The sequence below is a fragment of the Dipodomys merriami genome, unplaced genomic scaffold (assembly GCF_024711535.1).
Source record: "Dipodomys merriami isolate MVZ:Mamm:240054 unplaced genomic scaffold, mDipMer1.0.p SCAF_12, whole genome shotgun sequence".
Classification (NCBI taxonomy): Eukaryota; Metazoa; Chordata; class Mammalia; order Rodentia; family Heteromyidae; genus Dipodomys; species Dipodomys merriami.
Genome location: NW_027202493.1, coordinates 36,559,820 through 36,584,481, shown reverse-complemented (window position 1 = coordinate 36,584,481; position 24,662 = coordinate 36,559,820). Strand labels below are relative to the sequence as shown.

The 24,662-nt window shown below is 40.4% G+C and overlaps 1 protein-coding gene across 5 annotated transcripts in view; it reads left to right on the top strand.

Annotated features, from left to right (window-relative positions):
• The window catches only part of Psd3 (pleckstrin and Sec7 domain containing 3), a 338,007-nt gene that overhangs the window by 125,827 nt on the left and 187,518 nt on the right, over positions 1–24,662 (top strand). For all 5 annotated transcript variants that reach the window (XM_070016552.1, XM_070016554.1, XM_070016556.1 and 2 more), the window contains 2 exons: positions 1,565–2,648; positions 5,669–6,064. In XM_070016552.1, the coding sequence (XP_069872653.1) occupies positions 1,565–2,648; positions 5,669–6,064 (1,480 nt within the window). The remainder of the gene's footprint in view (positions 1–1,564; positions 2,649–5,668; positions 6,065–24,662) is intronic.

Below are 24,662 nucleotides of genomic sequence, written 5' to 3'. Positions count from 1 at the left end.
CTGGACATTCATGAACTGTTTTGTTAAAGAAGAACGTCATAGCTCTGCAGTGGTATAAAAGCAACCCTTATGTTCTTTTGCAAAGCAGGGAGTCTGTATTTCTGGTGTAGATAAAGATTTTCTTGGTATAAAAACAGAGACCACTAGGTACCAGTGGCTCCAGCCTCTAATCCTCGCTACTCAGGATTTGAGTAGTTACTGAGATCAGAGGATAATGGTTCAAAGACAGCCAGGGCAGGAAAGTCCAAGAGACTTATTTCCAATAAACTACTCAGAAAAAGCTGGGAGTGGCACTGTGCACTGTGGCTCAAGTGGTAGAGCACTAGCCTTGAGTAAAAGAAGCTCAGGGACAATACCCAGACCCAGAGTTCAAGACTTTCAGGACCAGAATTTTTTTTTTTTAAAAACACCAAGTTCACAGATTATTTGCATATTGTAGCTGTATCCATAATCTCAATGTTTTTGCTCATCAGAATTTCCCATTTTCAGTTTTTACTGTCATTTTAGTAGGATTTTGTAACTTTAATCCACAACAGTAAGGATATACTAATTAAATATTATTTTCTCTGCTTCATATATTATTGGAGTTATGCAGAGGATACTAATTTATGAGGTTGATGATCTCATATATGAAATTTGAAAAAGTCAAACATGTAGAAACAGAGACTAGAACAGTGGTAGGAAGGCAGGGGGGTGGGAAGATACTGGCCAAAGCATGCAAAACTTCAGTTTAGGAGATCTATTGTATCATATGGAGACTACAGTTATTAACAACGCATTGTATACTTGAAATTACTAGCTGGAAGATATTCAGTGTTTTCACCTCCCCTCTACATTATACGAAATAATGAATGTGTTTGCTAGCTTTTAATGGTCATTTAACAGTATATACAGATATCAAAACATGTTGTATTCCATGAATCAATATAAATAACTTACATATATATCAATTAAAATTATTATTTTGGCTGGTAGCAAACTGGAAATCTCTCTGAACCCTTCAAAGTCTCCTATTCCATTTTGACTTTATTCTCATTCTGAAAGTGCATCCTCTTCACAAAAAAATCTGACAGAGAAAGTGAAACTTCTTGTGGGAAAAATATTTACTGACTTTAAATAGTATCTTCCTCCCAGCCCCCCGAGTCTCTGTTTCAGATATTATACTTTCCATTCATGAAGTTACTTGGTGCTGTTCCTCTATAAATACTGTTTCACTAGAGGCATTTGGGTGGGGATATTTAATCTGTATTTTAATCTCCATTTGCAAATGAAGCAACGGAGTCACTGCATCCTTGCGAGACTTCATGAGAAGCAGGGTTAACTATGGCATGTACCGTTAGATTCCCTCCTTCTGTGTGGAAACTTTATGGTCACATACATTTAGGCTAAGTGGAAGCGACTGCTGGAAGGCTGTGAGAAGTCTGTGCTGCAGAGTATTGGAGGGAAGAACATGGGCAAGGAATCAAATACACTATTGCATGCTGATATGTGTAGATGTTTAGTAAATTAATCAGCACCCTGATGTGCTAAAACCAGTCATGTTTCCATTCTGTTCTGTTTGCAGGTGATCATGGAGGAAGCACTTTACTCCCACCAAATGTCACCAATGAATTTCCAGAATATGGGACCATGGAGGAAGGAGGAGAAGGCCTGAGAGCTTCTCTGGAGTTGGATGCAGAGTCTCTGCCATGCCGCCCACCAAGGCAGCAGGGAGTCCATCTTCTTGCTGGCCAAGACTCTGGGCTCAACAGTGTTACCGAAGGACCAAAAGATTCCCGAGAGGACTCCTCTCAAAGCCACCTCAAGGAACAAAGTTTACAGCATATTGACTCTTTGATCTCAGCTCTGAAAGCCACAGAAGCAAGAATAGCTTCAGGGACATTACAGGCTACAAAGGTACCGAAAAAAGATGTTTCTAGTATTTCAGTTCATCAGGTAGAAAAAGAGCTGGACATTGGCCGTCATAAAACACAGAGAAACAACAACTTAGTCCCTGCTGGCCAAGAAAAGTCACCAGATATACCTCTTTCCGCAGAAGTAACGGCTGAGGAAGATGTTTATTTGAGTATCCAGGAGGATCTGACTGCACTGTTAACTGGAGAAGCTCAGGCAGAGCTTTCCCAGGTAACTAGTAATGAGAGACAACGGGCTGTCTGTGTGCAGGAGCCACCGTGTCCCGTGTCCTCTCTACAGAGCTCAGCTGCAACCTGTAACTCTGCAGACAGCAATAGGTTTTTGCAAGAGCAGAGATCTGACCTTGGGCAAGAGCATCTGGGGGGATGTGATCGGGGAGGGACCCTGGCACGCTCAGGCCGGATCAAACATGTGGAATTTCAAGGAGTAGAGATATTGTGGTCAGGAGGGAAGAGAGAGACACAGCATCCTGGAGACTTTGTGGAAAGGACAGCCCCTCCTGTAAACAAAGAGTTTTCCAAAGCTCCAGGTCCTCACATCTCAGCTACTGGCTTGCGTAATTCCATTGGTTTAACCAGGAATGTTTGGGATGAAAGCTGGAAGGCTCCTTCGGAGAGGCCCGGGACTAGCTCATTGTCCCCTGTGCCTCTTGTTGAGAGTGGAGAAGATGATGTCTTCTTGAAAGAAAACAAAGAACATCTTGAGAACCCTGAGCTAGAGCAAGAGAAAGAAAGGTGAGTTCCCAGCATGGCTCTGCTATTTATGATGCCTGGAGCATGCTTATAAAATCGTTGTCTTGTGATTAATGTACAGTTCTGCCTCACCCACAGTACATTTGAGGTTCCAATTACCTTTGGTCAATTGAGGTTCAAAAATATTCAATGGAGAATTTCAGAAGTGAGCATAATTTCCATTATAGTATTAATCTTGAAAGTGCTTAATTTATAATTGAAGGATATATGTAAAGATAAAGCTTCTATATTGGGAGTTTATATTATCCTGTCTCAAGGATCCAGACAGGGTCTTGGATTACATCTCATGAATGGGAGAAAGGTTGCTGTACATGGATTCCTCATTATCATAGAATGGAAGAGAAAACTATCATTAGCTAGGATCTGCTCAGATTCTAAGCCTCTAAGACATGAAAGTGATTTGTAATGCAGTTGTCCATTAAGCATGGACCAGGGAAACAGGCTTTGAAGAAACTAGGAGCACAAACGTTGTGAACCCCTTGATGACATTTTGTTATATTAGACATGTTTCAGGTGGTCTTTCTTTAAAACTCATTATTTTTTAATAACATGAAAAGATTTAGACTTTTCCTTTAATGTATCCTATATAGTCATTGTATCTTGCCTTTGCTCTGGGGGCAAAGCCAGTGGCTATGGTGCAGTGAGTCTACAATGAAGTTTGCTGTTATGCATGGACACAGAGGTTCCAGATTTGGGCCCATTCTATTTTCTGTATTTAGAAAGGGCATCTTAGAAGATGATCTAAGACAAGATTTCTGGCTTATTCCATGGTATTCACACAGGAATCCATTCATCTCTCAATTAGTATTTATGTCCTGGATAGGTAAACTTGGTGTCATATGGTATTTCTTGGTCTTTCTTTTGTCTCTGACATTCACACAAGCTTAGAGTCTGAATAAACAAAGACCCAAGTGTTCCTTTAGGCAGAGTCATTTCTTGTGTATTGTAATTTGCACACATACCATCTTCTATCATTCCTTGTGCAAGGCTGAAGGATTTTTTTTTGTTTTGTTTTTTGGTTGGATATAAGGAGATAGCGTTTCTTCTGCAGGTAACAAATCTTCTGAGAATAGGGCTGCTTTAGGGGGATTATCTTCTTCCTTCCTGTCCAAGCAGCCTCTTTCAAAAGCAGCCTTGAGATGTGTGCTGGGGCCAGTATTTATATTCCTAATAGAATACACAATTCAGGCTGAGCACTGGTGGCTCATGTCTGTAATCCTACCTACTCAGAAGGCTGAGATCTAAGGATTGTGGTTCATAGCCAACCCAGGCAGGAAAGTCTCTGAGACTCTTATCTCCAATTAATCACAGAAAATTGGAAGTGAGGGCTGGGAAGGTGGCTCAGTGGTAGAGCGCTTGCCTTGCATGCTCGAGGCCCTGGGTTCGATTCCTCATCACCACGTAAGCAAAAAGAAAAAAAATCCGGAAGTGGCGCTGTGGCTCAAGTGGTAGAGCACTAGCCTTGAGCTGAAGAGCTGAGGGACAGCGCCCAGGCCCAGAGTTCAGGCCCCATGACCGGACCAAAAAAAAAAAAAGAAAACTGGAAGTGGTGCTGTGCCTCAAGTAGTAGAGTGCTTGCTTTAAGTTGAAGAGCTCAGGAACAGCCCCCAGGCCCAGAGTTCTTAAGGGCCTCCCCCCACCAAAAAAAAAGACAAAAAAGTACACATTTCTGCTGTTGGTCAGATTATTAATTCATTTCACTTGTCCTCTTCCTGTCTTCTCTATTTTTGTTTCCTTTTTTATTTTTGAATGTTTTGACTGTTTATTGTGTTGATCCTCCTAGATCTAGTCATAATGTGAAAGTACAGATAGGTTGGTAGTCACTAGCCTCTTGGAATTTAACTGCTGAAGAAAAATGACTACTGGGAAAGAACAGAGACACATTAGAATGATTCAATGGTCAAGGCTAATTCAGTTGTTGGCTTGGTTTTTATTATAAAGTTTTTCTGTGGGAATTGTAATTAAGTTGAAATATGTGGAATGCATAAACCAGGTAGAGGAGACACTCTGATTCCAAGGACACTGGGAAGCCTTTAAGATGTGTGAGCCCAGAATACTATGTGATACATGGTGGACTTTTAATGACCACTGTACTGTTGAATGTGAGTTCTGGTATTCCTATGAGTGAAATTTATTTGTGAGATGCTTGATAGAGAAATCCTATTTTGATTTTTCTTTATAGGAATTGGAGGCTTACAGGTTAAGTAAGGTTGTTACAGGTTAAGTAAAGTGACATAGCTAGTAATGGTTATAGTCAAAGTTCAGCTCTAGGTTTTTCTATCTTGACCTTCTGCTCTTACCACCCATACCACTTGTGTCCTAAGTTTTTAACTTTACTTTGTTATCTTGGTGAACATGTTACATTTCCATTTTATGCCAAAATTTAGGACTCACTCTTGCATATTAATTTGTAAGTCATTTCTACCTTCTCCTTTGGCTAGCTTTGCAATTAACATGTCTGTTCCCCTCCTTATTCCTTCCCTTTCTCCCATCATTCCTTGCTGTCCAACTTTGGACCTGAATGCTAAGCATTACCACTTTATGTCAGCAGAGGGCAGCCCTTGGATTTGGTTACAGTCCTCTCTAGTATTACTAGTTGATGAAAGTTCAGTGCGTTCTACTGAAATGTTCATTGCATCAAGCCTACATGATATGTCTATCTGCCTCTTATTATTAAGAATATGATAGTAATTCTATATAATCTGAAATTGTAGAGAAGAGCTGATTGAAATGAGAATTTAATATTTTATTCTAATGTTCACCACTGGACTAGGCACCTAATTTGAAACTTTGTTACTTACAGGATATTAACACATGTATGCTGAGAACTTTTTTAGCTCAAGTATGTTTCATGTGTTCCTTCTCAAATATATTATAGATATAAATTCAGTGAATAAAGAGTTATATCTGCAAAATACTATTTTCAAAAATATTCTTTCAGAGGAAAAATTTGAAAAAATGTGAGCCTAATCTTGAATATTTTCTGTTAATTTACTTTCTAGGCTTCTTGAGCAGGAGGAGCACCTTCAGGGAGGGGACGATGATATCCTTGGACCTGGATATACGGAAGACTCCACTGATGTATACAGCTCCCAGTTTGAAACCATTTTGGACAACACTTCTTTATACTACAGTGCAGAGTCATTGGAGACATTGTACTCAGAACCTGACAGCTATTTTAGCTTTGAGATGCCCCTTACCCCGATGATACAGCAGCGCATTAAAGAAGGTGGTCAGTTCTTGGACAGGACCTCAGCAGGAGGACACCAGGATGTTTTAAGCATCTCAGCGGATGGTGGAATAGTGATGGGCTATTCCACTGGGATCGCCAATGGCCTGAATGATGCCAATGATTCCATCTATACCAAAGGACCCCCGGAAATTGTAGTCTGGGGAAGGTACTAGTCTTGATTTCTTTCATTTCATGGTGGTGTTTTCTTTGGGAAATCTCATTGTGGAGTATAGTTTAAAAGCATCTGGACAGTATCTATGGATACAAGCAATTGATGGAAGAAGTTGTTTTGTAAGGGCAGGCAAGAATGTATCTTATTGATTTTTCCAACTGGCATTCTACATGCTATTATTTCCTTGATTACTATATGTGAATGGATTGTGGTGATGGGTAGATTCTAGCTCTGCTGATAGAGCTCAGGTAGCAGTGCTTCAGTGCTGTGAAAGAACTTGAGTATGATACTGACACTAGTTTCTGACATGGAACAAGTTGTTTGTTAGGCCCAGAGATTCCATAGTTGTAAATCACATGTGTTGGATTAGATGGTCATCAAAAAAAGGCTTCTAGCTCTTTGTCCCCTGAGTTGCTCTTCTGTCTAGTTGTCTTTTTGCTTTGGAGATTGGATTGAGATCTAATACAGATACTTAATAGAGTTAATATCTTGGTAATACTATAAATCTTAGTACTTGCAATATATTTAGAAGTATGATTTCTAGTATATTTAAGTCTTTCTAGGAAACAATGAGTTACATAGGTTATACACACCATATTTATATATTTATTCATTATCTACTTTTAAATTTCTTCTTACTTGTGATCTTCAGGTCATCTATCTATAACTTAGCATCTTTGCCAGTGATTGAAAATTACTAAACATTGTAGGTTCTATCAGTTTAGTTTTGACATATTTTTCCTGTGTGTCTATGTGCAGGTGATAGTGGAGAAGTGGTTAGATGGGGATAAATGATTTTAAAGATAGCTATAAAATGCCAGTGCTTCTTTTTAAAAGTCAGCCTTCACAATACAGATTTCCAATGAACTGCCTTATGGAGTAGATCACCCCATTTGGCTTTTTCTATAGCCAGTTTATAGGTTTATGGTTCATCGGATGAAAAAATTCAACATTGTAGCTATGTGTTTCCCTGTGAGATGGGCTGTGGAAGCCTGTTGCCTTATTGGGTTACAGTGAGATAATGAGAAGAATACAAAGCCTCAAACGTAAAGGAGTTTGGTCTGAATTAACTTCGATCATTCTGCCCTAAACTCTAATTTATTTGGAAAATAGTGAAAAAAATGGTCCCCTGTATACTGTGAAGTGTGGAGACATAAAGGGTTAATGCAGTATGAGATTCTTAGCAACATTTGGCACCAAGTAGGAGCTTGAGTAAAAGTTTGAACTGTGATTTTCTGACTTGCCATATGGGGTGGGTGGTGCTCAGGGTTTGTCCTTCAGAAGAGAGTGTTCCTGAGAGAAAGGCCTTCATTAAGAGGTTGTCCCTAACAACAGGGGAGTGTGTCTGAGAGCTGATTATCTTTGGGTGGGAAGTATCCTTTGTTGGGGGTTCCCTGAAGGGAAAGTAGGTATCTCTGAGAGGTATTGCCCCTTATGGAAGAAGCCATTTTGGTCCTTTCCTTTTCTATAGTCCTTTTCTAATGACTATAGACTGTGATAAAACAACAACAACACAGAATGGCTGTAGAGCTCTCGTCGTTACAACTCCAACCTGACTTTCTGGTGAAGTAGAAGTTATCAGGTCAGGAGTTGCAGTGTTTGGATTGAGATTATAGATCACTGTCTGAGGTGGTTTGGGATGCAAGAATTTCCCACAGAAGCCACTAGGAGTGTGTGAGTGAAGGTCCGAGATGGGTATCAGTGAGTCAGCGCAGGAAGGAATGGATGAGAGGCTCATTAGCTGGATGGCTTGTGCACGCAGAACAGGTGCAGTTGTCATGTAGTCAACATGGATGGAAGTCCTTGGAATGGACAAGGGTCAGTGGTTAGAGAGTAGGCCATTGTATGTTTGAATCTCAGATTTAGACACCAGGATCCTTTCAGCTGTCTCAGGATAGTTTCAACTGGATCACCTAGATAGAGATCTGCCTGTAGGTGAGAGAACAAATTGTACTTGTAAAGTAGAATTGCCTTAGAGATGAGCCAGGCAAGCTCTCACCCACCTTGGCCCCCCTCTTGCAGGAGTCATCCTTCTCTTCCAGGAGGACTGCTCTGCTAGTCACTGGGACAGTTCAACAGGACACCTCATTTTGTGACCTTTAGTGAGTGGCTATAGGTGGATGGAGTTGTATCCTATGTGTTTCTCTTTGGGATTACAAAAGTTATGTAGGGAGGGAGACAGGCATAGGTATCCTAGGAAGTTGTGTAGAAACTGGAAAATTCTCTTTTTTAAAAAACCTACTCCTGGGCTGGGAAGGTGGCTCAGTAGTAGAGTGCTTGCCTTGCATGCATGAGGCCCTGGGTTCGATTACTCAGTACCGCATAAGTAGAAAAAGCTGGAAGTGGTGCTGTGGCTCAAGTGGTAGAGCACTAGCCTTGAGCTGAAGAGCTGAGGGACAGCGCCCAAACCCAGAGTTCAGGCCTCACGACTGACAAAAACAAAACAAAACAAAACAAAACAAAAAACTACTCCCTTAGCCGAGAAGATTCAACCACAAAGAAATTGTGTTAGTGCTGTGGACTGAAGGGTGGCTTAGATAACCTTATTTTATAATAAGGAATCTGTGTCCTAGTTTGATGGGGAGAATTATCTAAAGCCACATGACTTTCTAGTGAAATGTCCTGTTCCTGAATTCAGGTTGCCTGACTCCTCCCAGATGAGGTCATTTCACTGTTCTAGGCTGCTGGGTCATTTATATTATTATTCCTTCCTTGGCTCGGTTTTTTTTTTCATGCCATATGTCCATAGAGCCAGAAGTCTGAGCTAGTTTTCAAGAAATTAAATTCTAAAGGTACAGCTGGTTGCTGTTGTTGGTAGATATGTATGTTGTTGAATTTGAGGACTAATTTATTAGGTCATTAATAGGTATGTCTCTATAAAATTTTAAAGCACTCAATGGACATTCTTTAAAAATTTCCTCTCCATTAAAACACATCTCTGTAGAGCTAAGGAAGTAGTCACAATGGTATTGAGCCTATTAAGGAAATCTAGAGGCGCTCGATGACTGTACAAGAGTCAGCTTAATTGACTTTCCCCAGCCAAGCACTCTAGGCTGTTTAGAATTTGAGTAAAAGAATATTCTTCAATTTTATTAATAAATAGGATATTTATTAAATAAGAATGATCAAACAGTGCATGTGCCTAGCATTCCATCTGTGTCCATTTATTTCCCTATTTCCTTGGTTGTTGGCCAGGTGTCTGATTCCATTGGCAAGAGGAAACTCTTAGGAAAGCACAGTAACAGTGAGTCTGAGTTCTGCTCTGTTTTGATAGTCCATGGGACAGTTGAGGGATTTAAGCCTATACTTCAGTAGTGAACTATTGATTTTAACATCTAAAGTCTTAGTTGTCAGTTAGTAGAACTATTATGAGATTACTTTAGCAAATGTCTGTATACAGTTCTAATAAGATATAGTCCAAAGATTTTTATTTTAATTTGAAAAGACATGTTGCTTAAATCTCATAATAAATTAAAGGAATAAAAAGAAACTATTAATGTTCTCATTTTTTAAGACAAGGAAGTGGAAGCACAGAAAGGTTAGGAAATTTGCTCAAGGATACATAGATGGTGAGCTGTACATATAGCACTTAAACCCAGGCAGTCAGCTCCAGAGCCTTTGTTCTTACTGAGCTACACTGAATTAGATCCTTAGATTAAATGTAAAGTGATCATGATTTCATGTTAAATCCTAAAATCAAATAGTTTGAACAAAACAGACATATATTTGATTTGGTATGCTATGGTATACTTTTAAATCCTTTCTTATTTCGATATGCTTTTACTTTGTCATGAAAGATCATCTCAGTGGCTGTGTTTGACAGTGATTTCTTCTGAGCACAGGATGACATTATTCTCCTTGGCACTGAATCCTGAAAGAAAGGTGAAAGTTGTTGGGGAGCTGTGTTAGGATGTTGGGGAGTGCTTCATCCTTCTTTCCTCCCCCAGGAAACACCTTCGATCTGCACTTAGATCCTTCTTCCCTGCCATTCTCCTTGCCAGGTCTGAAGAGAAAATCCCTCAGATCTTTAATATCCTACTATCTGAGGGGAAGGACATTTTTTTTTTATTATCGATGTCACTATATTTTAAAATAGCACAAACCTTTGTGATGTTAAGTAGAACACACTTTGAAAGATGAAAATAAAAGCTTCCTGAAATCCTGGAACCAATCTGGACAGGAACAGTTAAATTCTCCCAGGTGCTCTGACTGTTGACCAGGGAGAGCCGCCTGTCAGCCAGGAAATCGCTCACCCAGCAATGTAACGTAATATTTTAATGAAGAAGGGAAGAAGAGTAGCATCCCCTCCCTACGTGGTCCAGCCCCACAGCACTCAGGCCCACAGGGGGTCAGCGGTTCTGTGTGAAGTCCAGTCACATGGCTCCAAAATTAGAAAGGATAATTAGAGACTTACAGTTATACATGTTCCAATGGGTTCCTTTGTGTCTGGGTGCTTCTCGCTCGCCGGCTTATCAGCTGATGACCACAACTTCAATCAGTAAGTTCTGAGCTGAAGACCACAGGACACAGACCTTGTCATTGTGACCAGGATCTGAGTTGAATATTGTCCATTTCTCCTTAGCTTCACTCTGACAAAAGGAAAGAGATAACAAATATAGTAACTTGTGAGGAACTTCTCTTGTGGTTTTCTAAACTTTATAAAACTGCTTTGAATAATGAACTTTATAGTGTTACAGGTATGTTTGTTCTTATCACTTCCTAGTTTTTCGTGCAGATATTGCTCAGGATACTAAGGAGTTCGGCCAAAGAGGTGAATTGCATCTGTGTGCAGCTGATATGCCTGAGGAAAGTGCTTCAGTATTCAGTCCACCCTGAATATGAGAGTTGTGGTTTTCTTCCTTCCTCTTGTTTCCATCGCTTCTGAAATGGAAAGCTGATGTTTACAACGATGTTCTTTCTTGCCTGTTTTCTTCTTTCCTTCATATTCTTCTGATTAGGAAGAAGTCACAGTGATGAAATTTGTTTTAGTGTGATTTCAAAAATGTTTCTGGCATTCCATTATAGAACCCGAGAGGCACTTTAATCTCCATGAATGTTGAAAGATGAGATTGAAATGGTGGTGTGTTTGTTACGCTGGCGAAAGAGTAAAATGTTTTGATTTCATGGTGCTGTCTTCAGAGGCTGAGCTGTCTGTGGAAACCCCCCCGCCCCCGTGTGGCTTGTGTCATTAGGAACTGAAGGCTCTAAATTAGTGTGGCTCTAGTAGTCTGTTTAATTTTGTTTCTTTTACAGTTTATTTTGAAAAGGAGGTTCTCATTTTTGTCTTTCTAGCTTCCCAAAGTGTTGTAGTTGTAGTGTGTGTGTGTGTGTGTGTGTGTGTGTGTGTGTGTGTGTTTAAGCCACAAAGGAGGTGTAGTGCAATGCTGAGAGTTGTTCATAGCCGATCAGTCATACTTGGTTTGGAAGGCATGTAATTGTGAGTACATGCATAAAACCTGGGAATCTCTCCAAGTATAAAATAGAATTTGAATGACCCATTGTAACAGAAGGATAAAATGAAATTGAGAGATTTTTAAGAAAACCAAGTAGCTTAACAATGAACTGGTATGCAGTAGGAGAACACAAAATGAAATGACTACCAATGCTAGTAGCCACTTTATCACATGCGCCAGCCACAACCACCTCTGAGCTGTCCACTACCCAGTTCTTCCAGCTCTGAGCCTTTTCAGACAGTTATTTCTGGACTTCCTGCGATGTTACTTTCCCTTTAGAAAGTGCAGTGCCCTGTAGTGGACTGGAATGCATATGAGGCTTCTGATAGACTGATCTGGGAAAGATATCTTCATTCATATAGCTCTTGATTTCTTATTAAGTAAAATGGAAAAAAAAAACCTTACCAACTAAGGGTTTGGTTGTAAGAATTTGCTGTTTGTGAATATTTATTTTAATCCTGTTATATAATAGGAACAATGCAAAAACCTAGATTTTTTTTCAACACAGATTTGTTGAACGTTTGCATATATGCCATATGGGGGTCAGTTAAAAAGACTGTGAGATTTTAAGCATGGGTAACTTACTGAATCAAGAAGTGGGGTTGTGGAACACCTAGTAAAGTCAGTTTTAAAGGCAGGTTGCATTTGTTGAGAACAGGTCTGCCACTAATGGAGACATAGGGGATTATGTGGGATTGAAGGTCATTGGAGAGTCTTCAGTTACCCTCTTCCCAGTTGAGACTTGTAGCTCTGAAAGTGAGAAAGCTCTTAGAGTCAGGAGTAGGTCAGGGTCAGGCCTGCAAGGTGCTCATGTGTGGAGCGTCCGCTGATCACCTACTAAATTAGAATTTGCATCTTAAGTATACAGATAGCATACATACCTTGATTGTCGAGGAGATCTGGACCGAGACAGGAACCACCTTTGATTAGTACAGCTGTAAAACAGTGATTCTCAAATCTGATGGTACCTTTGAATTATGCAGGGGAGGTCTCTCAAATTTTGAGATTCTCTAAGATTCTGGTTTCTATTGGTCTGGCCTAGCCCTTAAATACTAATTGCTTCCAAATCTTCCCAGGTGATTCTGATATGCAGCCTACTTGCTACTGCTAGGTAAGCTCTTTAGTCTAGCAGCATCTTGGACCTTGTTAGAAGGATCATGATATTTCACACTTCATATTGGGCCTGCTCAGTGAAGTTCACATTAAAAAAAAATTGATAGCTGTTTTAAAGTTTGAGGCACACTCACTAGGCTCTGAGTACAGGCAGATGTCCTGAGGACACAGCCCCGGCTCCCAGGGGCAGCAGCTCTTGAGAGGTAAATGTGGTTGAGATTTATAAAAAGTGCATGTTCCTGGCAGTGACTCTGGAAATGACTTCTTGTGTCTCTGACACAGTGACATAGAGGGTCTTATTTTACTTTAAAAAAGTATATTTTTATTATCTTTAAGTGATTGTACAAAGGGGTTACCATTTAATAATTTAATAATCAGTTTATAAGTACAGTGCATCTTTATCTATGTCACCCATATAGGAGTTCATTGACTTTCCTATTAGGTAATGGTATTATTATGGTTTGGATATTAAATATCTCCTAAAGACAAAGTATTGAAGGCTTAGATCTTTATCTGTGGCACTATTGGCAGGTGGTAGACCCTAGAAAGATGAGGCCTAGTTGGAGAAGTGAGGTCATAGGGGAAGGTATATATACCCTTGAAGGGAATATTAGAATCCAGGTCACTTCTCTCTTTCCTGGCTGCCACTAAGATACTAGTTTTGCTGTAGCCCACAAGCCTTCAGTCATGATAGTCAACCTTGCCACATGGCCAAAGTGATGGAACTAAATGATTAGGAACTGAACCCTTTGGAGTTGTAAGCCACAATAACTCTTCCTTCCATTTAACTTGATCATTTTTAGTATTTTGGCACAACAGTGGAAAGCAATAGAAGTTAAGCATGCTTTGGTTTTGAAGAGTATGTGTTCTTAAGTCATACCTCCTTGGTTTGTACTTCCAACCTTAAGGTTCTTATTTGGGAAAAGGGATAACAGTTTACCAACACTTAATGAATCCTCAATAAATGTTGAACTGTTATTATCTGTAAAAACAATGTCTGAACTAGTGTTTTTAAAATATCTTCAAAGCAACCAGTCTGAATGGTCTGTGATAAGATAAACTGAAGATGTTGCAGATCTGTAATAATTTTGTGAGCCTTAGATTACTTGAGGGTGAGGAGTAATAGTAGTTTATTATCTTTATAATTATTACCCCACCACAACATGAACTAGGTGACATTTTTTTTTGCCAAGAATGATCATTTAGACTTTAGTATAGAGAAATAAAAGGTATTGAATAATTACGTTGTGGATCAAAGCTGTAAAGATCATTATTCATACTTGCATTTCATTGAACAACTATTTTAGGTTTTACATAATATTATATTTAGTCAGTTATAGGCCTTTCCTTCTTTCTCATTAGGCTATGGACTTCTCAGGCCTAGTTTGGGGCCTCAGAGAACCTCTGGCACCATGGCTGACAAGTGTTGGACACTCAGGTTTTTCTAAATGAAGAACTTAATGAGCAGCTATTCTTTACTGCTTAGTTGTCTTCCAAGAGAAGGCCAATAACTTCACAGGTAACCCCAGTGTGTGGGGCCTGATGGGCTTGGGTGTCAGGGCTTGGGGCTGGGTTTTTCCTGCATGAGAGTCATGGAGACTGTGTTGAAAGTGATGCTTTTTGATGTGATGTGTGAGTGGTTGTGTGGAACTAGAACACAGTCCGGGGCAGCCTCTTGGATTTGGCAGCAGGAGTGGAGAATTAGGCTCATTATCAGCCTCTTTGTCTCCTGTTAGCCTTCCACTCAACAGGTGCCTTTCCTCTGACGAAAATAGCCAGTGTAGAAATGACGTTTTCAAATTTTGGTAGCATTTTAGTCATACTAGTAAGTGTAGAAAGTCGAAAACATCCATGATCTCACTGACCTGTCGAAGAAAGACAACATTTCAAGTGAGTGGCACTCCTGTGAATGCTCCTTCTTGGGTTGCTTTTTCTTTCCCTCTCTCCAACACAGACCTGTCTCTGTGAATATCAGGTAGTTTCTTTGCACATGGTTTTGAACTTTACATAAATGCTACCTTCTTTGTTCCTTTTGTGATGCTGGTTTTTACTTGGCATTTGAAATGGACTTCTTTTTGGCTTATAAAGCCCTGTCCTATCGGTTTAAACTAATTGCTGTATAGAATTCATTATACGAATATATTATAACTTAACATTTCCATTTTTCTATATATGAGCATTTTGGCTGTGACTTGTATTTTTGTTATCTCAAACAGTGTGAAAATTTGCACGTATTTTTAGATGTGGCTTTCTTTGCACATATGGGTGAGTTTCTATAAGCTAGGTATATATTTAGGAATAAAACTGGTAAGTAAAATCATTTTTTGACATGCTAGGGCATTTTTGAAAGAGCATATTGCACACACATAGTTTGTAAGTGTCTATGTTGTATGTACTTCCATTTATGAGGTAACTTTTTGTTTCTTTTTTTTGTTTTTTTACATTTGGATCCTTATAATTGCTTTATTTCAATTAAAAAATAGCACAAGCCAGAGAAAAAGCATGGCTCAGAAAATGCTGCTGTCAGTGCTCTCCTAGCACTGATGGAGTCTCTGCTATCCATTAGTTGGGTCTGGCGGCTGTGTCCCGATCAGATGCCCAACTCCTGTTGTTTCTGGTTCTCTGAAGCATCTGTGGCAGTTGTTGCCTGTGTCTGACAGCTGTGACTGAAGTCTGTCCACTGCTGGCTGTCTGAGCAGGATTTGAACAAAAGGCCAATACATATATCCAGATCAGTAATTACAGAAAAACAGAAATAAAACCAGAATGAAAGTAGAAAAGTACAAGTCACCTAAAGGTGCTAAACTTTATGTCATATAAATTAAATTAAATCTGTTTTGTGGGCTATTTCCATTATTCCTTTAGGGCTCGAATATGTGTACTGTAGGAAATAAATGATTATCTTTAACATAGCACTCAAAACAGAAAAAGCCTTCATGCTATGAAAGAAAACTGGTGATGAAATTACTTTTTTATTTTGAACAGTGTTGACAAGCATCTTTTTTTCCCCCCTGAAGCACCAATTACTCCCATTTTACTAGGACGATTGCCTTTTCTCCCTGTCATCCGCTGGAGCCTGGCTTTTAAGGAGTTAAGTGGGAGGTTTGTGAGGTCATGTGTGACCTCACTGGGTCTGGACTTTTGAAGCAGGTCTGTTGGAGGGAAGCTGCCTGGTGAGCAGGGAGGCTGGGAGAGGGGAAGGACTCCTTCAACTTCTTTCAAGTTCTCCTCCCAGAGCCCCTGAGGGACACCCACAGTGGCCTTCCAGGAGAATGTCACTGCAGAGTCAGTGTGTAGCAGTTTATACTCTCCACAGAAGCAGCCTTAGAAGTACGCTAAAGAGCCCTTGCAGAAGATGAAGTTTCCTGAGCAGATGGAATAGGAGAATGCGCTTTGTCTTCCTGACAAGTTTGTGGACAGTGCTGACCGAGGTGACTGCAATTTGGTTGCTTTTCTAGGCAGTCCGTGCTGGGTTTTGGATAATTGTAATTACAGAATTTTTTTTTTTTGCATTTGTAACATTTTATTTTAAATGAAATGCATTATAGAGAGGTCTTGAGGAGAAATTTTAAAATGATTCTACACACTGTTTTCCAAATAAGGAAATGAAGAAATGAAGAGAGAGCATGGTTATTACAGAGTCTGAAATGTTTGCGAAGGTGAAATTCTCCCTTAATGAAGTTCTTTTAGGCTTGAAGCGTGTTGACTGTGGGCATAATGCACTTTTAGTAATTCTTTGTGAAACTTCTTGCAGACATTGGAAGGTCACCAATTTGGCATTTATGGGGTCCTTTCTAACTACTACACAAGGCTGTCATTCTTGTTTCAGTGTGTCATTGCTCTGAGAAGAAAGTTAGCTATATTGTTAGTGTGGAAAGATTGTCTTAGCATTCAGCACTAGGTTTGAAACTTCAAAGGGAAACCACTTAACTAATGAACTTTTCTTTTTTCCCCTTTCTGGAGCGGAGGGAGTTTTAGCATCTCAATTTATCTATGTGGAGGGCTGTCTCTCAGTTTTCATGTTCCACAGGCACTGATGAGGCATAGAAGGTCAACAGTGTTGCAGAGGGGAATGGGAGCTCACTTTACTGATCTTACCCATTCTCAAGATGCTTGGATTAAAGGATTTACTAACATTCAAGAGCCACTGAGAGCCCCAATGTTTGAACTTTCAGAGTAATCAGCTGGTGATATACCACATATGCTTGTGTGTATTCGTTGGTTAAGTTGGCATTTCTTGCCTTGATTACAAGTTTTAAGTTTGTATTTGCAGAGTTTTATAACACCTCATTTCTTACTAGCCTATGACAAAAAATTGCCTCCTTTATCTAGAAATTTTGTTTCATTGTGTTAATGATGAAGGACAAAGAGAATACTTGGAAGAAAAAGGGTACCACACATATTTTGAAGAGGGCACACAGTGGCTGGTGTAGAGAGGCTCATGGATATAAGTTTTACCTCTAACCTCTTAGTTTGGCTCCTATAAGTCATTTAACTACTGCTTCAGGCTGGTTTTTCCATACATGCACAGGGGTGATACCAGTATCGCCCCAGGGAAGACTATAAGTTCCATGTACAGGATTCACCATAGTTTCTACTACACTAAGAACAGTTCTATAACATTAACAAGCACTGGCTATTAGTATTATAATGCTTAAACTGTGGGTCCTTATGTCAGCCACAAGAGTGGATGTGACAAATAGTATAAAGAATTGGAGTTGAGAGTATGCTCATACTCAACATGTCAGGGCTTCTTTGTGGTTTGTTTGAGATGACCTCTCTATTCTCTGTGGCTGGGCAATCATCTCTCAAATGGCAGGGAGGGCTGGGAGAGAATGGGAAGATTGGTGAAAATCCAATAACATGTTGTGAAATTCTCTGCCATGGCCTGTTGATGACCTGTTAGCTTTAAGTTTGGGAATGGAGAAGAGCCACACAAGGAACAGCATAGAAGGCATTGCTTCTGGGTACCATGTGTTCTTTCCCGTAATTGTGCAGTAGTGACCCTTATAGGACTTATCAGTGACTCTAATTTTGCCCTGCTATCTTTGTGCTCCAGGAGTCCATAGCTGTTCAGCCATGGTAAGCTACTTAGCTTCTAATTTCCTGCTCTAGCACTATGGATAATGCTATCTTTTCTGTGGTTATTGGGCTCAAATGAAATATGTGAAGATGCCAAGCACAGAGTGAGTACTAAATACACTTGGACCAGGAATGGAGGTGCATGCTTATAAACCCCCAGCACTGGGAAGTCAGAGGCAGAGGCCAGAAGATTGTATGTTCAAAGCAAAGTTTCATTAAATTTGTAGATAAGTCCTTTTACCCTGTCATACTTTATAAAGGTCTGATGCCTAGAGGGTGTTTTTTTTTTAATTGTGAAAATACCATACAGAGGGGTTACAATTACATGGGCAAGATGAGTAGGTTTCTTATCAAGCATTGTAGCCTCCTCCTTTGTTTCCCCTTCCCTTCCCATCTCCTCCCCCCTCCCCACCCCGCACCCCTTGTCCTCCTCACAAGAGGGTGTTTTTTAAAAAAAATTTTGCTTAAAATAATTTTCTTATTACTAGTTTCATCATCTAATGTCCGTTTTGCTTCATGCCTTCATAACTTTCTACTAAGGATTACACTATACTCCTCATAGCTGTTAATTTTGTTTCGATCCAATTCTCCATAATATTACAAAAGTAATACATTCCCAGTGGTAAAAGCTTAAATTGACTTTCTCTGGTCCCACTCCCCAGAGGAGCCTCTGTTTACAGTTCCTGCTGCATCCTTACAAGGTGTAGTCTAGGAAGTTCTTTTGGACTTTATTTGAAATTGTCTTACTGGTGCAAATGAATGTGGTATGGAAAGTTCTCTCAGGTTTGCCAGGCCCAGGGTGACAGACATGGTCCCTCCCTCCAGGGTCTGGAATGTTTGGGAGTGTCCTTGGAGGGAGGCCTACGCAGCTGGGTTGTGTCACCCTCAGCCCTACTGTGCTTGACAGGTCAGCCCTCCTACACTGGTGCAGGTTGTATGACTACCCTTAAGCTCCTAGAGGAGAGCCAGGTGCTTGGATCTCTCTGCAGTGGGTTGAGTCTCATCTTGTCCCGAAAATTCCCAGTCCTGAAGTTTTAAGGGTGGTGGAGTCTGTGTTGGGTTTCAACAAGGATTTTAATCATTGTTTAGCTGGCCTGAGGGTGTGGTTCAGTCAGCCTTTTGGTTCTGCTGTTAGGTTTGGCTTCTTGTCATCAACAACATTGGGTGGGGAGAGTGTACAAGTTACACTGAACATGGAGTTTAGAAGATTAGGCCCCACTGCCAGCTTTGCTGTTTACCAGCAGTGGTCTTAGCCGGACTTCCTTGGTTCTCAATTTCTTTCCTTGCAGTGGAACTGTTGTGAGAGTGAAATAAAAAATAAAGCATGTGAGCATGTTGGATGGACTGCAGAGTGTTCTTTGGATGTGTTCACCTCATTGGATTATTCAAGGGCTTATTTTCCTTATCTGGTTTAGGTAGACTGAAATGTGCTTTGGAATAGATGTCTGGTGTCCTTGGATTTGTGGAGGTTATTTGTCTCATCTGTTTTGAGTAGTCCTAAATATTCCTAGGAATCTATCATCAGAAAACAGGGAGACAATCTGCCCAGAATGTTCTTGAATAAATAATTCTTTTTGTTGATTAGGTTATTCTTTTATGGAAGCCCCAATTTTTAGGAAGCCCAGAGACTCTAGGTAAGTTCCATTTTGCTATTGATTTTGAGATCTGAAAAGTTACCTTTTCATCTCTCATTTCCTTATCTGTCAAATGAAGAAGTACATTAAAAAGTTCATTTTTTTTATGGGAAGGAAATGGTGGTAATTTCTTCTTTCTCCTTTTCTTTTTCTTCTTTGCTATATTTTCCTATAGGGTGATTTTGCTACCCCCTTTTAGTTAAAATAGGATGGTTATCTGAAAAGACAGAGCAAACGTCCAGTGAGGCTAACAATCTAGCTACCATGTTAATGATGTAATGAATACTCTTTAAAGGTGACAGGGCGTTAAGTATCCAGGTGTCTTACTTATAACCCAGTGACCTTGATTGACATAGGCTTGTGTTTTAGTCACTTAGAGTGGATCCTCTGTTCAGGGTCTCAAATACCCATTGCTAGGGAACCTGCAGAGAGCGTTAAGGTGTCATGGCAGACACTGCCATGTGAACAATGGAAAATGAAAAATCTTTAGTTTGAGGCAATGATCCCTTAGAACCGAGGCTGTTCCCATTGCCAGTCTACATGAGAGATGTTTGTGTTACTGTGGCTCTACTTCTCAGAACTGTTTATCCATAGTAGTATCTTAAAATGAAACTTTCTCTAAGTCTTGTTGAATAGAGGAGCATGTCTATCACGCATGGACATTTTAGTCTGGATTTCCCAGGATGAAATTACATTTCTAGGTTACAGAGTGATAAGGAAACATTTGTATTGCTTCAGTTTATTACTGAAACATAAAAAGATCATTTAAAAAATCATCTCTATGGCTTAGTAACCAGAAGGCTTGGGAATGGTCCTAGTAGCTCAAGGTAAGCCACTTGTGGGCAGAATTTGTAAGTCTGATGAGCCCCTCAGGAGACAGTCACCAGCTGGGCCATATTTTAAAGGCCCATGGACAGTGTTCTACTTCATCTAAACGATTCCACAAATCATGGCTTTGATGGCAATGACTGATGAAAGCAATGCAGATTTGTGTGTGCTTGACCAAGGTCATTCACAAGACCACCCCATGTCCTACAGAATTATCTTTGCTATGAGTACTTCGGATTGTCAGGTATGTAGAAGTACTGTTCATCAGAATTTGATGCTTCTAACTAAATCCCAAGTTACTTACTGTGGGCACTTTTTAACCAGTACGTCAGTACTCATGTAAGTGTTACGGATGTGTAAATGCCACTTCAGGATTGGAGTATATGGGTGATAGGTTTAGAAGGTTAGAAGTTAATCTGTACCATGAGTTGATGCAAAGGCTTTGGCCTTGTGGATTTTTCATTTTGGGAAGTTGGTATGTCTCATCCTTTTCTGTGACTTTGAATTCACCATTGATCGATTTCATTGTAGAAATTGCATAGCTGAGCATATTCTAAGGCTCTTAACTAAGAGAACCACAAAGTATCCACCTGAAACTCAGCCAAGGATGGCAATCATCTCATTTTTATATAACTGTAAACTTTCTGGGCCTTAGTCTCCACCTTCCCTGTTGGGTAGTCTTTGTGCCTTCTGCCTAAGCTCAGAGTTTACTGGCCATTCTAGTGCCATTAGGGTTGTGAACAATATGGGTTTTACAACCTAGTCCTGTGTATGAAACTGGGTGTTCTCTCTCTCTCTCTCTCTCTCTCTCTTTCTCTCTCTCTCTCTCTCTCTCTCTCTCTCTCTCTCTCTCTCTCTCTCTCTCTCTCTCTCTCTCTCTCTCGTTTCTCTCATTTTAGTGACAGAACATTGTACTAGGAAGTTTAGGTTAAAAAAATAGGCACTGTACACTTACATACACAGACACACACTTGTGTGTGCTCTCATACAAATTTCTAAGAGCATCCTAAGGGGAGAGGACAGGCAGCTGCAGTCTCAGGAGTTTAAGGGAAACAATGCTGTTCCATGCTGCTTCTCAGCTGCATGCATGGCTTGACTTGGATGCTCACACAAGCTTGCCTTGTCTTGAGTCCAAAGTATCTTTCTATGGCACCTGCTCTTCCTGGGGGCTCTCTTGGCTTTAGAGCTGTGTGGTCATCTCTTGTAAGAGGCTAAAGAAATCCATCTGCAGGAACTAGGTTGTGGGCCAAGGGTAGGATTCCACACCCAATAGGTGTTAAATATTGAAGTCCACCCATTCTTGGCTAGTGTTTACCTTGTGTTTTATGAAAATATGTCTAATGGAACTGTGCTTTAACTTGGCTACAGATTGAATTCTTAACTTTTAGAGACAGTTTCATTGTGAGGGAAGTTGCAGGACTTTGGAATTTCTCTCATGTCATATATTATGGGACCTGTAACTATCCTTCTGGTGGTGTTGTGCTGTGCTTTTCAGAAACCATACTGCATTGCATTATACTCTGTTTCTGCTCCCTGCATTTCTTCCTTTCCCTATCCTGTCTGTTCTATCTTTAAAGTCATGTCACTCCTATCATTTCCCCTATGTTTATGTCACCCATACCAGCCCCATCCTCTCACTGAACCTTATTGGCCACTGATGAACAAGGACTCGGAATTGCTACATGGCTGTGTCTTTACACATCTCAAGCCACTGTGGCTCTGATGAGCCCAGGGATGGTCTCCAGACTTGTCTGTGGAAGCTAGACATAGGCACAGCCCTGTTGTCTGCTGGTGGTGACACAGGTGGTCACAGGAAGAGCACTACACTAGGAGTTGAGAGAGTCTGGCTCTGCTGTACTTCTGCCGATTATCTGTTTCTGAGTTCTTAATTTTTTTCTGAAGCTACCATATGTTTATATTGAGTAATTAAATAGTTCACATAATGTCTTCTGACTCCAGAAGTCCATTACTTCACAAAACTATACTATTCTGGTTTTCTATGTGACCCGTTAGGGTCTTACAGAGTGAAAAACTGCAGGGTCTATAAAATTGAGCAGTAGAGTACACCAAAAAGCAGTGACATTGATGGTTTGTCCAATAATTAGGGTAGAGAACATGTGGAGGGAGGAACATTTTTAACCTCTCTACCTAAAGACTGGTGGCTTGCGCTTGAATAATTGGAAAGAACACAAGTTAATGCTCCTGGGACAGAAAATCAGATGAAGGTAATAAGAGCTATGTGACATATGTTTTCATTTTTCTGTCTACTCAACCAAGATTTCTCTGAGCATACATGCACAGTACTGCCTCCTAGTATCACGTTCTTCCTCCTCTCTCCTCCCATTTTAACTCTTCTCTCCTCCCCTCCTCTCTCCTTCCCTCTCCTCTCTCCCCTCTTCCCTCTCCCTTCTCTTCCTCTCCCCTTTAGAAACTGTACTATTACATTAGCTGTCTGTGTCTTGTTCTGAGGACAAAGGAATTGAAATCTATTGGGTTTTGCTCATATTGCACATCCCTCATACACAACCTGAAACTTCCCTGAAGGCAGTGACTGACTCTTAAAATTTGGATGGCACTGTGTCCAGGTGACCACAAAACGTTTTACTATTGATTGTGCTTTTTAGTCAGTATACTAATTTTGGCATTTATTTGTCAAGGTGTCAGCAGTCTGGCATTCTCTGCCTCCTGGCGACATTCACAATCACCCAGAGATATTTATGGCAAGAATGCTTGAATCAGAGGTACCTTCACAAGGAAAATGTCTCCTTCCAGAGTGCTGTAGAAAGTTTCCTTCCAAACTTACCTTTACTGGTGGTGGTGGTGGTGGTGGTGGTGGTTGTGTGTGTGTGTGTGTGTGTGTGTGTGTGTGTGTGTGTGTGTGTGTGTGTGTGTGTGTGTGTGTATGTGTGTGTGTATGTGTGTGTGTATGTGTGTGTGTATGTGTTTGTGTGTGTGTTTAAACAGAAGACTGAAACCCTGTGAGTGGCAGAGGCCTTTAGGTTGAAAGGTCTGCTTCTGCACGTGAACCTTGGAATGAGGTTTAGCTATGAGCATCAGTGTTTTTTCCATGAATTATTAGCTTTTGCTTTCTTGAATATAAATCAGAACATTTGTACTCCTACTGATAAGGTTCAGCATTTGCATTAAGTTGCTTATTAAGAATATTTTATACTCTTAAAGGAGTCTGAAAATGCTTTATTTCTGTTTCTTTCTTCCTTTCTCTCCTTCCTTCCTTCCTTCCTTCCTTCCTTCCTTCCTTCCTTCCTTCCTTCCTTTCTTTCTTTCTTTCTTTCTTTCCTTCTTTCTTTTTCTCCTTCCTTCCTTTCTTCCTTCTTTCCCTTGTCCCTCCCTCCATCCCTTCCTTCCTTCCTTCCTTCCTGTCTTTCTCTCTTTCTCTCTTTCTCTCTTTTCCCTCCCTCCTCCCTGTCTGCCTGCCTTTTTTGAGTTCCACTGGGAAATTTTGGACTTGGCAAATTGCCTTGAGCTTAAAATACATCCTCTCCACTGAAGGATGCCATTCCATCTAGTTCTGGAAAGTACTATCCTTTAGGATCATGCTACTGACTTATAGGAGTGAAGATTACTTTGCATGTGTTTAGTTATCTTTGATGTTGGTCACCAGCAATGAAATGGATTTTCTCCCTTCTCTCTCTTTCATCCTGTCTCCTACTGTCCGACTCTTTCCCCTTCTTTTCTCCCTCTTTCCCTCTCTCCCTCTCCTCTCCTCCCCCTCCCCAGGGCTTGTGCATTATTACCAAGCATATCTCCAGTAGGATTTCATTTATCCATGCTTATTTCTTTCAAAAATTAGTTTAAGTATTCATTCTCATCAAATTCAACTAAGATTCGGTGACCCATTAATTAATTTAGCTTCTCTTTTGCCATTTCCTGATTACTGCAGTCATGAGACCCACTAGGCATCCCATGTGGACAGCAGGGAGGGAGAGTAATCAAAGGGCTCAGGGGTTCTGCCTGCAGGAGTGACTAGTGACATGACTAATCGTGTTGATGTGGTGCCAGGACACCCCCAGTTTAGAAGATCTGTCTTCTAACTCCTTGCCTCCCTGATGTGTCACTAAATCTAGGAACACAAACAGCACTGGACCAGCTGCTAAAGGCCCAGGGGACACTGTGTAATCCAGATTTAAGATTTCTCTGGCTCCCTACTGATGTCACTTCCTTTCCTCTGAGCAAGGTAGCATTTGTTTCAACACTGCAGGCTTCTAGGAGTAATATATCAGCAAGTTAGAATGTCATAGTCTAGTGTACCAGATACCTTATGATTTTTTTCTTTCAGAAGACACCCTTAAATTAAAACTGTCTTATTTAAATAACAAGATTTTAGAAAATTTAGGGCAGTTTGAGAACTTATACAACATGCGTTGAGTCATCCATTGGCCGTATAGTCCTACATCTGAGTGCAAAGCCTTTTCCCACCATGTCAGATAAACTGGTTATTGTGACCAGATTTGTATGGTACAG